General features: G+C 42.2%; 2 protein-coding genes across 4 annotated transcripts in view; both read right to left on the reverse strand.

Annotated features, from left to right (window-relative positions):
• Positions 1 to 1224: 1224 nt before the first annotated feature.
• ATXN7L2 (ataxin 7 like 2) overlaps positions 1225 to 14651 on the reverse strand; it is a 41840-nt gene continuing 28413 nt past the window's right edge. Inside the window, exon 11 of the mRNA XM_087719871.1 lies at positions 1225 to 1466. Within this exon, the coding sequence (XP_087575997.1) occupies positions 1335 to 1466 (132 nt within the window). The 3' untranslated portion in view covers positions 1225 to 1334. The remainder of the gene's footprint in view (positions 1467 to 14651) is intronic.
• CYB561D1 (cytochrome b561 family member D1) lies at positions 1801 to 13296 on the reverse strand. Of its 3 annotated transcripts, XM_087719872.1 has the most exons (4): positions 13119 to 13296; positions 9494 to 9562; positions 5156 to 5193; positions 1801 to 2872 (listed from the first exon to the last, which is right to left on the reverse strand). In XM_087719872.1, the coding sequence occupies exons 1-4, from the start codon at positions 13240 to 13242 to the stop codon at positions 2372 to 2374; spliced, it is 732 nt and encodes a 243-aa protein (XP_087575998.1). In that variant the 5' UTR covers positions 13243 to 13296; the 3' UTR covers positions 1801 to 2371. The 3 variants fall into 3 exon arrangements, with proteins under 3 accessions (XP_087575998.1, XP_013931471.2, XP_087575999.1); XM_014075996.2 differs by lacking the exon at positions 9494 to 9562 and having other exon boundaries at positions 13119 to 13294; XM_087719873.1 differs by lacking the exons at positions 9494 to 9562; positions 13119 to 13296 and adding an exon at positions 12544 to 12567.

The following is a 14651-nucleotide window of genomic DNA, read 5'->3' on the forward strand; positions in this document are numbered from 1 at the left end:
ATCACAATGTTGTTGCTCTGACCCTTATTATTTTATATCCACATGAAGTTGCTGAGTGAGGATATCCATCCATTTGGAGTTAGGTATCATCATCAGTATGCTAATGATACTCACCTATCTGATCTCCAATGTTGAAGTCATGTTTCAGTGCCTAGAAGTTGTGAAGTTCTAGATGTGGAAGAACAAGCTCAGATGGGTTTCTGCTACCTGTACTGCCCTGTTTGGGTCTAATATGCAAGCTAGACATCTCCTGGGCTCACAGCTCCTATATGAAGAACAAATGGTAATTTGGTCAGGAGGCCTTTTGCACAGATTCCCCTTGTATGCCAATTGCACATTTTCTTGAACCGAGAGGCTTTTCTAATTGTCATTAACGCCTCAGTCACATTTTGAACAACTGCAGGGCTGTCTATCTGGGGAAACCTTGAAAAACCATTCAAAAGCTAAAGTTTTTACAGAAGAAGCAGTGATTGGTGAGCGATCCCACATGTCATCCAGGTTCTAAGAGCTTTATTGGCTACTAGATGGCTTCTGGCTGCAATTCAGTGTGCTATTTTTTTATGTTTAAAGCCCTAAATGACATAGGACTTTGTTATTTAAGGAAGCATCTGTCCTTGGTTTCTGCCTGTCCTGCAAGGCTTGGGTCTCTTCCTATCCCTGTTGATTAAGTAATGTCATCTAGCCCAGGAGATATGCCTTCTCGGTTGTAGAACATACCTCTGAAATACTATTTCCCCATTTCCAAGATTCACATGGAAAGGACCTTGGGTTAGGTGATTGTGTTTTTATCTCTACAGATAGGAGAATTTGCAGTTTGTTCTCCAGATGGTGCAATGTTTTGGATTTTTTTTTTTTTTTACTGTTTTAAATTCTGAGCCATATAGTTGTTGGACTGAGCACCTTAGAAATATAAAATATAAATATACCAAAAACATTTCCAGCTTGAGGGTGGATACTAAATATATTGTATATTGAAGCCCTCTTTGCTTCTGAAGCAATGCTGTGCTGGGACTCCCCCGCCCCCTATGAAATTATTGCCCTGCAGTTACTTATTAATATTGTAATTGCTAAATGAATTTAAAAGGCCATAAACACTTTGTGTGCGTCACATGAGAAAGTGGTACAAGCAGTTCTATAACTGAACAGGCAGAAGATTGTGAGCCATTTCAGTTTCTCTTTCTCTTTTATTTTTAAATTAACCAGATGTGGTCATGCTTTTTTAAAAAAAAACCTCAAAAGTATTGGATTATGGGTCTCCACAGTTGGAAATTGGGCTAAGATGTATCTTCCCAATCTTCTAAAAGAAGAAACCTGCTATTTCTTGACTAAATATTTTAACTTTTATATGGAAAGGCATTGTAGGTGGTGAAAAATGTTGCACAACATATTCTGAAGCCATTCCCAGTAATATACGGTAATTTCATTAGATCAGAAGTATTCAATGTAAGTGGGTAGAATACAGAATCCTGGAAGAAATTTGGAAAAAAATAGCATACTTTCAGGATAATAGACTGGGATGTGTCATTCGATACATAAATAAGCCTACAGTGGGCTGAAGGGAATAATAGCTACTGCAGATTGGACCCTGGTCCACGTACTGAAGGGCCTGTAGGACTGAGAGTAATAGATACTGCGGTAAGCTCCAGTACTTCTGTACAAGAAGAAAGCAAATGAGCAACTGTGGCCACCCTGTGCTTCTCAACAGAACAGCATTGTGGATTCAAGGTAGAGCACCAGTTAAATATCCATGTTGACTTGGGTCAGTGAGCTAGAAAGAAAACTGGCATGATGTGATCAACAGAAATAGCAAAATTGACTGTTTTATTTAGAGAAGACCCTATCTAGATTTGTTTCCATTTGGAAACCACTATTGGACCTTTTGCTCAAAATAAAAAAACCAAACCTTTGATTTTAGGTTTTGATAATTAGAATGACTTTGTTATAGAAATGGCTTGAGCCATTTAGAAATGCAAAGCAAAAATTGAAGTAATTTTTTTTTGTATTCTACACTGAACAAATCCCAAAGTCACTTTCCCCTTCTCTTTCTTCTTCCTTCTTTTATCTTTCTAACTTTTGTTTCTTTTTGTATTTTTATCTTGCAATAAACTTTAATAAAACATTTTTAAAAATAATGTTAACATTTCCGGTATAATTAGATACACACATTGCTGTATGTTAAGAAAATAATCCCTTGCCTGAGTGAATTCTAACTTGTAATTTCCTCTAGTAATTTCCCAACCAACCTATAGAATAAAAGAAGCAGAATGCATAGAAAATCAAAGGGGAATGTAATAAAGATCATGATAAAAAGAGAACATACAAATAATAGTGTTGAAATGTTGATTCCTGGGCGTCCTACTGAGATCAGTTCTCAAATATACTGTCTCTTCTTCGACAAACAAGTTCTAGAAGTCTGGTTCACAATGACCAGGGCTGGATAGAAGATCAATCCCAGGCATAAATACCAAGCCACGCCTTTGATCTGGGCCTGAAACCAGTCAGAGCAAATGCCCAGGACTATAGTAAAAGTGGACAGCAAGTAAACTATCAGTCCATACACGGTGTGGCATCTCCGGAGCTGAGCCACTAATGAAATCCTTAGTAGCTGTGGAAACAGCAGACCCAACCCACACAGGACTTGCCCACATGTGGCCAATATGGTCAGAAGACCCAGGGTGCTGTGCCAGGAGATAAAGTGTGGGAGTTCACTCCGGTTCTTGCTGGAGATAATGAAGACCAATCCCAAGGTGGCAGCCACGAGGGCCAACATCTGTGTAATCCAATGCAGCTGCACTTTTACTTTGTGGGAGCAGAAGAAAAGAGTGCCCTCTGGAGAGAAGATCAGGATGGCTTCCGTGAGGCAGAGGCAGAACTGAGAACATAGGAACCCATTAGTAACAAGGCTACTTCTACTTGACAACTGAGTAACAACTGAGGTTAAAAAAAATATTTATTTTGCCCTTAAGTGATTTTTAAAAAAATACCCTACACCTTTATTCCATTTGCAATCTTTGGGGCAGGTAATAGTTGTCCCCAATGGTCCAGCTCCTAGTATACTCTCCCCACACAGATAATGGAAATGTCAGGTTCAGCCTAACCTTTCCTGGTGCAGGTTTTCAATATGCAGTAAATGATAAGGTGGTCTATAATAGAAAAGCAGTTAAAAAGCAGTTAAAAAGCAGTTAACTGATCTGGAGTGGCAGGAGAGGGGGGAAAATACTTTTCACATGAAGAATAAGAAGTGAGTTTCCTTCAAGTCAAGCTCAACTCTTGGTAATTTCATAGACATGCCTATTCAGTTTTCTGGCCACTTATATCCAATGGTTTGCTTTTTCAAAGACTATTTTTTAAACCTTGCTTTTATTGAATTTATAAATAACTAGCTGAATATCCGTACTTTGCTACAAAACTATGTGATTGGGCTTCGTTAATATAAAGCAACTGGCAGTTGGAAAAGAGTTCTTTTCAGGTGGGGAGGGGGAGTAGAATGTCTAACTCCTTAGCATCAGAGCGGGTTAATATAATACTGTATAAGAAATACTAATGATCGGATGGCATTTCGAAAAATCCTTTCTTAGCAAGCACCTAGAAGCCAAGAGGAACCTATGTGCCAAATTTCAAGTTTGTAGGATTTACGTTTCTGGAGATTTCATGATGAGTGAGTGGTATTTGGCTTATATATAACAAAAAAATTCCTAACCTAATTTACAGTGCTGGGATTTCCTGGTCATCTCCTATCCCAGGACTAATCAGATCTGTCTTTGCTTGTTGTGAGACAAGGACTGGGCACTGACTGTTTACAATGTGGATGGTACTCAGTAAACTCACTTAGGTTTTGTTAATGAGCATCTGCAAAAACTGGAGAGGATGGAATAAAGGCTGATCTTGAAATCTTCCTCCTCTGTTGTTCTATGCTGTCATTGCCACTCAGGCAGCCCTCCTAGCATGCAAGCAGAAACAAGAGAAAGTAGAACATCACCCTTCCCCTTCTCTTTCTCCCCCCCCCCTGCCCAACCCAGGTGATCTGCAGTTTACACCTTAACCAGACATGCACTGTACAGGTCGTCCTCAAATTACAACATTCTGTTTAGTGACCATTAGAAGATACCACAACAGCAATGAAAAACGCGACTTATTACTATTTTTCACACTTAAGACCACTGCAGCATCCCCATGGTCACATGATCAAAATTTGGATGCTTGGCAACTGACTCATATTTGGGACGATTGCAGTGTCTTGGGGGGGTCATATGATCACTTTTTGAGACCTTCTAAGTCAGTGCTTCTCAACCTTGGCCCACCTGAAGATGTGTGGACTTCAACTCCCAGAATTCCCTCCCAGATTCTGGGAGTTGAAGTCCACGCATCTTCAGGTGACCAAGGTTGAGAAACATTGTTCTAATTAGAAATGTCAATGGGGAAGCCAGATTCACTTAACAACTATGTTACTAACTCAACAACTGCAGTGATTCACTTAACAACTGTGGCAAGAAAGATCATAAAAGGGCAAGACTCACTTAACAAATGTGTCATTTAGCAACAGAAATGTTGGGCTCAATTGTGGTCGTACGTAAAGGGCTACCTGTATTTTTGGCTTCAAAGGTAACATTTGGACTTTGAAAAGTGTGCTGGGCAAAAGCGAGGCAGAGCCAAAACAACTATATTTGATTTAATTTTAACTACTAATATTCTCCATACGTTTAACCGGGAATGGGGGTGTAATCTAGGGGGAGGACATACGTAATTTAAAATGTTGAATTTTAAAGAGAAAGGATTTGAAGTGATAAAAAGAAACTTCAAAGCTTTCTTTAAAAAAAAAATCACTATTCTGCTTCAACAGCTAAATGCTGAGTCTTTGTAACACAGAAAACGTTTTAAGATTCAAGCAAACCACACCCTTTATTTACTGGATGGCTCAAATATTATTCAACAGGTGCCTAGGATACAGTTTTTGCCTGAATGAAAACACACATATCTAGAGAGGTTTGGGTGTTGAATGAGTACTGTCATCTGCAAAAGAAGGGCAAAAGGACTTTCTGCCTCTCTAAAAGGCAACCTGTATGCAGCCTTAGCATTTATGCTCATTTTCTCATAAATAAAACCTAGGAAAAATGAACAATTCTGGGATATACCGAATAAGAAGAGAACAACTTACTGCAATTGACATGAACACCGGGTGCCAGGAAAATAAACCTGGAAGGAAGAGGGGGAAAAAGGAAGACTATTCAGCTTTGGCAAAACAATCTAAAAATAAGCCTGACTTCACCAGCCAATTTGATGCCAGGAGACCGTAACAGAGGAAGTCTGATCTTATGCGTTTCTATGTTGCTGTTTCTGATGTTTTTATACTTGGTTTTGTTTTTAGGATTTACTGATGTTTGCTTCTCTCAATCATGTGCTAAGTGGGAGAGAGATAATAAAATCAAATATACATTTATTATAAAGTTGTGACTGCAGTCAAACAAGTGAGGGACATCTTTGTATCTTAGCTATGGTAGGTTCTGGATAACAGCCTATGCATATGCAATCAACAGCTTCCAGTGCTAAAATGATGCAAGGAAAACATGCTATGGTTTAATTACAAATTCTCAGTCTGACTTCTCTGTCTTTCTCAAAATGCTCTGTATGTAAACTCCATATATGCATTCTGGTTTCAGGAAGTATGATTTGTTATGATTTGTCATTATAACATTTACAACATTGTCTTTCAGTGTTTCAAAGATTTTAGCAAGGACAGAGAGGATGGTAGGTTACCCTGCAATATCTAAGACAGCTTGGTAAGAATCAAAGGCTCCAAGCATAATGCAGCATTTCCACTCTCTAAAAAGATAACCCATTCCACTCTAAATACTCCTTTTTAGCAAACCCCTGTCTTAAAGCATTTTCAAGATTTGTTCCACAAATATTATATATATATTTATTTTTAATAAAGGGAACAGAATTTGGAGCACTAGAGAGCTGAAAAATGAAAGCGTTCTTCGCAAAGCATGGAGCTGTTAGCTCTCAAATCCTTATGTTTTTTCTTTCCTACAAATCTCTTTAGATGCAGCAGCCTTTAATATATACATCCTCATATTCAATGTCTGCACACAGAGTATTTGACACTGTTCCTCTGAAACAAGAGAAAAAAAGATGATCCATTTATATTTTTAGGTTTCCACTTTATTGCAGTTTTAATGTTTTCCCACAATTTCTTCAAGTTCTCTAAATTTATTAGGTCTTTCCCCAGACCCTTTTCCTACTGCTAAGTTAAAGTGCTATTCACCCATTATTTAGGCAATAGAAAACCAGCAAGAAATGTTCCACCCACATTGCCAATCCCTATTCCTGCCTCTATTGTGTCTCCCAAATGGGCTCTCCTGATTTTGCATGCACAGTGCATGGTATGCAAAGCAATTACTTCAATCTTCCAGCTTTGCTATCCTCCCTCTTTTGCACGTCAATAGCTGAGGGCAAAAACATCTGCCAATCAAGCCACTGCATTAGTAATAGGACACATTGAGCTGTAGGATTATGTATGTCAACTCTATACTGCTTCTTGACCATACCATCCTACCCCCACTTACACCCAATTCTGTCGTAGCCAGGAGAGTTATCTAATTTAGGCAACAATTGGTTCCGCCAATAATTTGCAAATCCAACTATTATTTTGTGCATGTTGTTGTACAAGTGGCACACCTGGTAGATTTTTCCCAATATAGATACCTGAAAGTACTATTGGCTATCACAATTCCCAGGCCTCATATTTTGCTAAAGCGGTAAGCAGCTTTAAGGTGCAGGGGCATTTTAATATGTCTAGCATTAGTTACATGTTATGTACTATTTTTATATTTGGGGGAGAAAGTACTGGATGTACTTGGTACCCGGACAATCCCCCTTTCCTGAATTTCCACCACTGCCTATGGTGGAATGTGGACAAAACACAGCACAAGAAAAGAGCAAAAAGCAGCCAAGGCCTTTTCCATTTAACAAGGGGGCATCCTTATTCTAGTATTTCAGCCTCATACTAAATTACCATGTTTCCCCGAAATTACGACATGTCCTGATACTAAGGCCATGCCATATTTTTCTGGTGGGCAAAAATATAAGCCCTCCCCTGCAAATAAGACCCCCTGGACAACCCCCCACCTCCAGCCAGGCAGAGTGCCGCTTACCAACCTAGCGGTATCCCGAAGGTGCCAAGCCGCGGGAACTGGGGAGAGGGGGCAAAGGTGATCACGTTGCTTGGCGCCTTCGGGATACCACTAGGTTGGTGAGCGGATCTATGCCCAGCTGAAAAGGGGGGTTGCCTGGCGGCTGCTCTCTTGTGAGCAGGCTCCCAAAGAGCCAGGCACAGCCTCATGGGCGAATGCCTGTGTTGCGCTGTCACAGCAGCACAACACAGCAGCCATGAAGTGACCATGCTCACAAGCAGCCACCCAGCAAACCCCCTTTCCAGCCGGGCACAGTGCCATACACTAACCTAGGGGTATCGCCAAGCTGTGTGAGTGCCTGTTCGCTGCTGCCCGGCTCCCGAGGCTTGGCACCTTCGAAATGCCAGTGAATGGCGCTCTGCACGGCTGGAGAGGGGGGTTACATGAGTGGCTGTTCCGCTCTCGCTCGCACGCCTCCCAGCCTCATGATGCCCTGGCCCAGCTCTCTCTGCAGAGCAAGGGCACCTCTGCTGCCACCATTATTCTTTATGCCAGGGAATAAGCAAACAAAAATGTGCAGACCTCAAAGTCCCCTCTCCTTGTCAAGTTGGTTTCAGTCATCTTCATCCATTATTTGGATGTATGCACACAATTACACTTCAAGTCAGTTCAGTACTGACTCCTGGCTCCTGTCTGGACAAGTCCCTGCAGGTTTCTTGGCAAGATTTTAGAAGCCATTGCCTATTCCCTAAGGCTAAGAGAGAATGACTAGTGCAAGGTCAGAAAGATAGCTTTGTGCCTAGGAGGAGACTAAACCAAGTCTCCAGGTTCCTAGCCTGTTGCCTTAATCACTACACCAAACTCACTTTTAGTCTTTTTGAGTCAATCTACCTCTCATCATCTAGGATCCACTATCTTGGATCAGATCACAAAAGATACAGCTAGAGGGTTTAGGGATTTTTCTTTTAGTAGGGCTAAGAATTTGAAAATGTTACCTCGGGTGTTACCTTTACCAAAATCCCCCTTTCATAACAGCATATTTTTTTCCAATTTGTGCAGGGAATTACAGGGTGGGGAAGGGAAGGAAGGGAAGGAACTACAGCTGTGTGCCAAATCTTCTACCAACTGAAAAGGCAGCACTTTTCAGACAAAACACTAAATTGGAAGGCAAATAGACTGCCTAGGTTCAAGACTGAAGGTGTTTCACTGAACACCTGTCCTGGTTTCCAATGAATACATCCCAGAGACACTGGACACATTTAATCTTAATGGGTTTTCTATGAAGAAGTGATTCTTCAAGTGTTGTTTTTTCTAAGTAGTAGACTTCTAAATCTACTAAAATGTCTTGGCTATACACACAAATGCTCAGCAATTTTTGATTCCAATGGTTGAAGAAGGAGGGATTAGAACAGCGGCCACCAACTTGTGGTTTGTGGCCCACTGGTGGTCTGTGAGAAAATGTTGGTGTTCCGCAGAAAAATTATTTGTATTTTTTATATTACACTAAATTAGAGGTCCTCAAATTATGCCCCCTGGGACGGATATGTGCAATGAATGCTTGTGTTGCTGCAGTGTGTCTCCCCCTTTGGGGTTTTTTTCTGTGGGTCGGAGGGGTGCAGAAATTCCAACTTGGGGTCTGCTTCAGCCTCCTGGTGTGGGGCTTTGGGCGAAGGCTGGAGGGAAGTGCCACTGGTGGCGAAGAGCCAGAGGACTTTGTTCCAATGGGACTGCATCATGGCCTGGAACTCACTAACTGTCTTGCTGAGCCTCCAGGCGCCTTGCACTCCTGCAGGTCTTTCCTTTACTTGGAAAGCCTATGCTCAGTCCTCACTGAGGTGCTTCGGTCAGATCCAATTTGAACTGAGCTGTTTTGCCAACTCCTTCTTAGCTCCAATAACTGCTTCCTATTGGGCCCTAAGGAGCCCGGGCAGGGAGGCAAAGAATGGCTGGGAGGGGAGGAGAGAGTAGAGGCTGTCAATGCACCCCTCGATGTGAGTGATATCGAGTTGGCCATGCCCACCCAGTCACGTGACCACCTAGCCATGCCCACCCAGCCAGTCATTAGGTAGATCATATTAGTGGTCCGGAGAATTTAAAATTATGAATTTAGTGATTCCTGAGGTCCGAAAGGCTGGTGACCCCTGGAATAGAACATTGCAAGAGGTGGAACAATGAATCGAAGGAATCTGGTTATTTCACACATCTCATTCAGTCCTGGATTGTCTTTCTTCTTTTGTATTGGAGAGAGAGAAGCCTGTGTGAGCCTTGAACTTAATAAAGTAGAAAAGTACTCCATTAAATACATTACAAAGCTCACGCCACTGTGTTTCCACTCTTAAAATGGTAGTGTAATGTCATACCCATTTTTGGCAGTGAAATTGTAGACATTAATTTGCAACAACCATTGCAGAGGGTCATAAATCTGTCACCTGGAAAAAGAGATTTTGGATTATGTAACATTGTAATATGGACATCTCTCCATAGCAACAAAAAAAAATCTAGTGATCAGTTTAACAAAAATCAGATTTAGGAGAACTGAATTGGCCTAGAATAGCAATGGCAAACCTTTTTTGGCTCGCATGCCATAAAGGGGGAGTGCAGAGGGGTCATGTGTGGGCATGCCACACCCATAATGCAATGTGCGACCCCTCAGTGTGCATGTGCACACGAGGGGCACTTCTCCCCCCATTTTTTGCATGCATTTTTCGCCCTCCCCAGGCTCCAGAGGCTTTATAGGAGCCTGTGGTGGGCGAAAAAAGCCTCACCCCGGAGGCCCCCCAGAGGATTCAGGGACCTTCAGGAGGGTTCCCTGAAGCCTCCGGAGGGCTTAAACCGACCCTACGAGCAAACCGGTAGTGTGGTTCCAGTTTGCCCATAGGGCCGTTTTTTTGCACTCCAGAGGCTTTAGGGAAGCTCCTGAAGCCTCCAGATGGCCTCTGTGGGGCGGGAGGCTCTTTTCACCCTCCCCAGGCTCCTATAAAGCCTCTGGAGCCTGGGGAGGGTGAAAAATGCCTTTTAAAAAGGCTGAACTCAGCCGGCCAGCCCACACATGCATGCTGGCCAGCTGACAGGGCAACACCTCACGTGCCCTGACACGCATGCCATAGGTCCGCCATCCCAGGTTTAGAAGGAAGATACAGCAATTCAGAAGTATAGGGGAGAATTCTGCATATTGAAATACTGTATCATTTGCTCCTCAACAAATACAATGTACTAACTCAACCATTAGCCAAATCTCCAGAGTAAGTTTTAGTTCTTTTGAATGGGTATATTGAAATATACAGAGGAATACTCCATGAGAAACTTAGAAATTAAACTTAATAGAAATTCATAGACTGGCTCTTAGAGCTATGTACAGAGGCACGGAAACAACTGAGCTTTGCCATAATACATTTCTGTATTTGAAATAATCAAATGAATTAATATTTTTCATTCAAAAAATTAGATTTGCAAAATCCTATGATAGTATTCTGAGATTTCCCATGCCTTTTCCTTTACTGGGCTGCTGACTTTAATGGGATTTCACAAAAAGAAACACTTCGCTGTGTTACTTCTAATTGTCTCTCCCCATCTACCAAATCTTAAACAGGCTCTGAAAATACACAGAGCATACCAGCCCTGTTGTTTTCAACAGAAATACATTAAGCAGGTTAAATCTAATGGAAATCTGTTCCACTTTAAAGTGCTCAACTCTGGTTGAATCATGTCTACCCATAGTTATTGCAAATGTAAGAAAGCTTTCATACACAAGTGGCTTTTTTCTACATATAAAAGAAACAGAAACAATCCAGCAACATAGAACTATAGTGTCTTTACTGATGCTATTGGATTCCACAATAAGAAACTTCTGTTATATACCGGAGAGCTGTCAAGTTTTAAAAGAAAACGTTTTTTCTGGCAGTTGTTTCAAAAGATGAACACCATTCTAAACTGAAAGAACCTAAGAATACCTCATAAAAGCAATTCTAATTTCTAAGGATCTGCAGGTAATGAAATAGATTTAAAGTGCATATTCTATAAAATTATGAGCACAGCCTGTGCCTGGCACACTTGAAAACAAATATGAAACCTGTTTCCTGCTTATCTAATTTTAGAGAGAAACAAAATAGAATTGATAGATATGTGCTTAAACCAAGGTCATTTATTAGATATCAAAGTTCAATTTTATAATGTCATAAAAACATTATAAACAGAAATCAAATGTTGCTCGTCTCCTCCTGTATAAAATCTATCCTAGTTTGCTCCTGAAATAAGAATACACATTAAAAATGTGTATTGTCATGGGCTCACGTGTGCATTGTCACGGGTGCATGCGTGCATTGTCACGGGTGCATGTGTGCATTGTCATGAGTGCATGCGTGCATTGTTGCGGCACATGCATGCATTGTTGTGGGCACATGCGTACATTGTTGCAGGCACATGCATGCATTGTTGTGGGTGCATGTGTGCATGTTGCAGGGACATGCGTGCATTGTTGCGGGCACATGTTTAGCACCCGACCACAAAAAGGTTAGCTACCACTGATTTATACCTTTAGTTCTGGGTACAATTAAATTGTTACAAATGAGAATTGCAGCCACACAAGATACTAAATTACAAACCAGTAACTTGTTTGTTCTTTATCGTTCTTGCTTTGGAAGAACTTCTTAAATGATTCCCTTTGCATGTGCCAGCTCTCACTCTCTTGGAACAGTAAGTTATCTAAATGGTCAACCATCCATTAAATTCAACCTGATTCTATCTTGCCTTTCAACTCTCATAACTCCCAAACATAATCTAGCCATCACCATATGATTCCATTACTATGAGACAAGTAGCCAATCAAAATCATTTAATGTGGAACAGTTGTCCTGTAATACCTACCTTCCATGTAAATACTTAGCTAATTCTAACATTACCTACCACTCATAGGAAGAGCCTCACACCCCCATTTCCCTAGTTTAGAGTCCACTTCAAAGCATCAGTGTTGACCTATAGTTGAAAAAATGCTGTACAGTACTGTAATTCTAGGTAATTAATGTGAGAGAAAATGAAAGTTTATTTAATCAGCATTTCCCCTTAAATAATGTATACTATGGAACTGTAATCAGATATCTTTTTACCTCCTCTGCAGATGCCCAAGATTGTTTTATTACCATTTCTCTTACCTTTATATTAAAATGGCAACATCCTACAAATGTTTAAAAAGGCTTCCTTCTCCATCTCCATGTACATTGGGGCAAGAGAAGCCAAATTTCATAAACTAAGCTATATAAAGAATTCTCTCTCTCTCTCTCTCTCTCTCTCTCTCTCTCTCTCTCTCTCTCTCTCTCTCTCTCTCCCTCCCTCCCTCCCTCCCTCCCTCTCTCTCTCTCTCTCCTCATCAGCTATTTTTATATCCTGCAGTTTAATACAGTCTACTCTTTCTCACCAAAAGCGCAAAACAAAAATAGATGAACTAGAACCCCAACTCCAGCACCTGGAGAAGAAGAAAAAAAATCTCGAACATGCATTGATGTTCACAAAAAAAGCTTCTTGCTTCGGTGATGGTGTAGATAGATTTTCACAGGTTTTCTCCGTCGTTGAAAGCTTCCTAGCTCACCCACCATCCTTTGTAACTCTCTCGCTTGCCCTGTGTAATTCTTCCCCCGCTGCTTTGGGAATATATTTCCCCCCCTGATTTCTGGCTCGTCCCACCGATGTGACGCGATCGGTCAGCCTGATATTTCCTGCTTAATTCTTAAACTCATGTGTCAATAAATAAAAGTTGAGGGCAAGACTAGTCACTCGGCCGAGATTATTAGGCGGGCTCTCCCGCTGTCCTGTCTTTAAGGTTCTGAACCGATGGCCCCGGGAGCGACCCAAGTACGGAGAGGCGACCCAGGACAACCCAGAAAAGAAGAGCCTTTGGTGGGGTAGGGAAAGGGACGATCTGCCGCTTTCAAGGAAAGCGTCCCTAGCGGGATCAGCCTGTGCTGGGAGTAACCGGAAGCGGGATTCACTCACTAGTGCCAGGCCTGGAGAGCAGCAGCAGAAAAACGGTCATCCCCCAAGCCGCCAGGTGGGCCAGGGCCCCGCAGCCGCGCCGCAGCCAAACAAACGCCCGACAGCCGGCGGGGGCGTCCGACATGGCGAAGCCTTCCCCTCCCCTCCCCTGCCGCCTTCCCCTCCGGCGTTTTACTCTAAGGCAGTGGAAGGACTCGGTGTGGTTTGCAGCCTCCTGCGACGCACAAGCACCTGTTGGGCGGGCCAGCGCCCGGGAGAAAAGGCTAGGAGAGCTTCCCGGGCGTGGCAACCTGAGAGGCGCTCCTTGGGCGCCTCGTTCGTTCCATTCCGCTTCCAGTAGTCTCTTCTTACGGGACGGCCCACAAGGCTTCTTCCCGTCTTTTTTTTAAGGATTCGTGTGGTTTGTTTGGAAATCACCAGGCCCTAATAATCTTTCGGCCACAACGTTTGGGGAAATGATTGAGAAGGAGGGAAGGAGTTATACAAGATGAAGCATATACAAGATTATGATTACATGAAATGGATACAAATAAATGGAGTTGTTAGGACAGGGAAGGTGGGTACTTTGCTGCGCTTATGTACCACCCTTACAGACCTCTTAGGAATAGGGTGAGGTCAGCAGTAGACAGTCTAAGGCAGTGGTTCCCAACCATTTTTTGACCATGCCCCACCTAAGCATCTCTAAAATCCTGATGTCCGTCCCCCCCCCTGTGACATATAATTCTTACTTTACTCAAAAAGTGAACTCTACTCACATGGAGGAAGCCTAAAAGGCCATTAACTTGGTTTAAACAAGGTTCAAATTGCCCCCATTAAAAATCAAATTGCCCCCCTGTGGTGCGTGGATCCCATGTTGGGAACCATTGATCTAAGGTTAAAGTTGTGGGGATTTGGGGAAGAAACCACTGAGTCAGGTAACACATTCCAGGCATTGACCACTCTGTCACTGAAGTTGTATTTCTGCAATCAAGTTTGGTATGGTTTACCTTGTTTGTATCTATTGTGTATTGTTGTGTATTGCTGTGGTTGAAGATGAAGTAGTCATTGACAGATAGGACATTGTAGTAGATAATTGTATGTACTACACTTAGGTCAGACTGAAGGCGGTGTAGTAGTAAATTGTCTAAGCCCCAAATTTCAAGTCTGGTGGCATAAGGTATTCTGTTGTGAGCAGTGGAATGGAGGACTCTTCTCGTGAAATATCTCTGGATTCGCTCAATTCAGAGGTAGGTTCCTATCAGTTCAGACTGGTTTGGCCAAACCAGTAGTGGTTTGGCGGCCTGGGTGGCTGGAACCAGCAGCAACTCAGGCCTGCCATGCCCCTGAACTGGTTTTCTGGGTGCCACCGTAGGCGCTGCCATCTTGTTTTGCATCAACAGAACAATTTTAATTGCATTGCACAACATGCAAACAAGCAAACCGGCAATAGTGCCTGCCAGAACCCACCCCTGGCTCAATTGCGTTAATATCCAATATGTAGTTGATATGAGTTGGAAAGCAATGTCCGCTACCGTCTCATCCAGGCTAGGTTCT

This window comes from Thamnophis sirtalis, unplaced genomic scaffold (genome assembly GCF_051295495.1).
Source record: "Thamnophis sirtalis isolate CommonGarterSnake01/CBP01778 unplaced genomic scaffold, rThaSir2_p1.2 scaffold_7, whole genome shotgun sequence".
Classification (NCBI taxonomy): domain Eukaryota; kingdom Metazoa; phylum Chordata; class Lepidosauria; order Squamata; family Natricidae; genus Thamnophis; species Thamnophis sirtalis.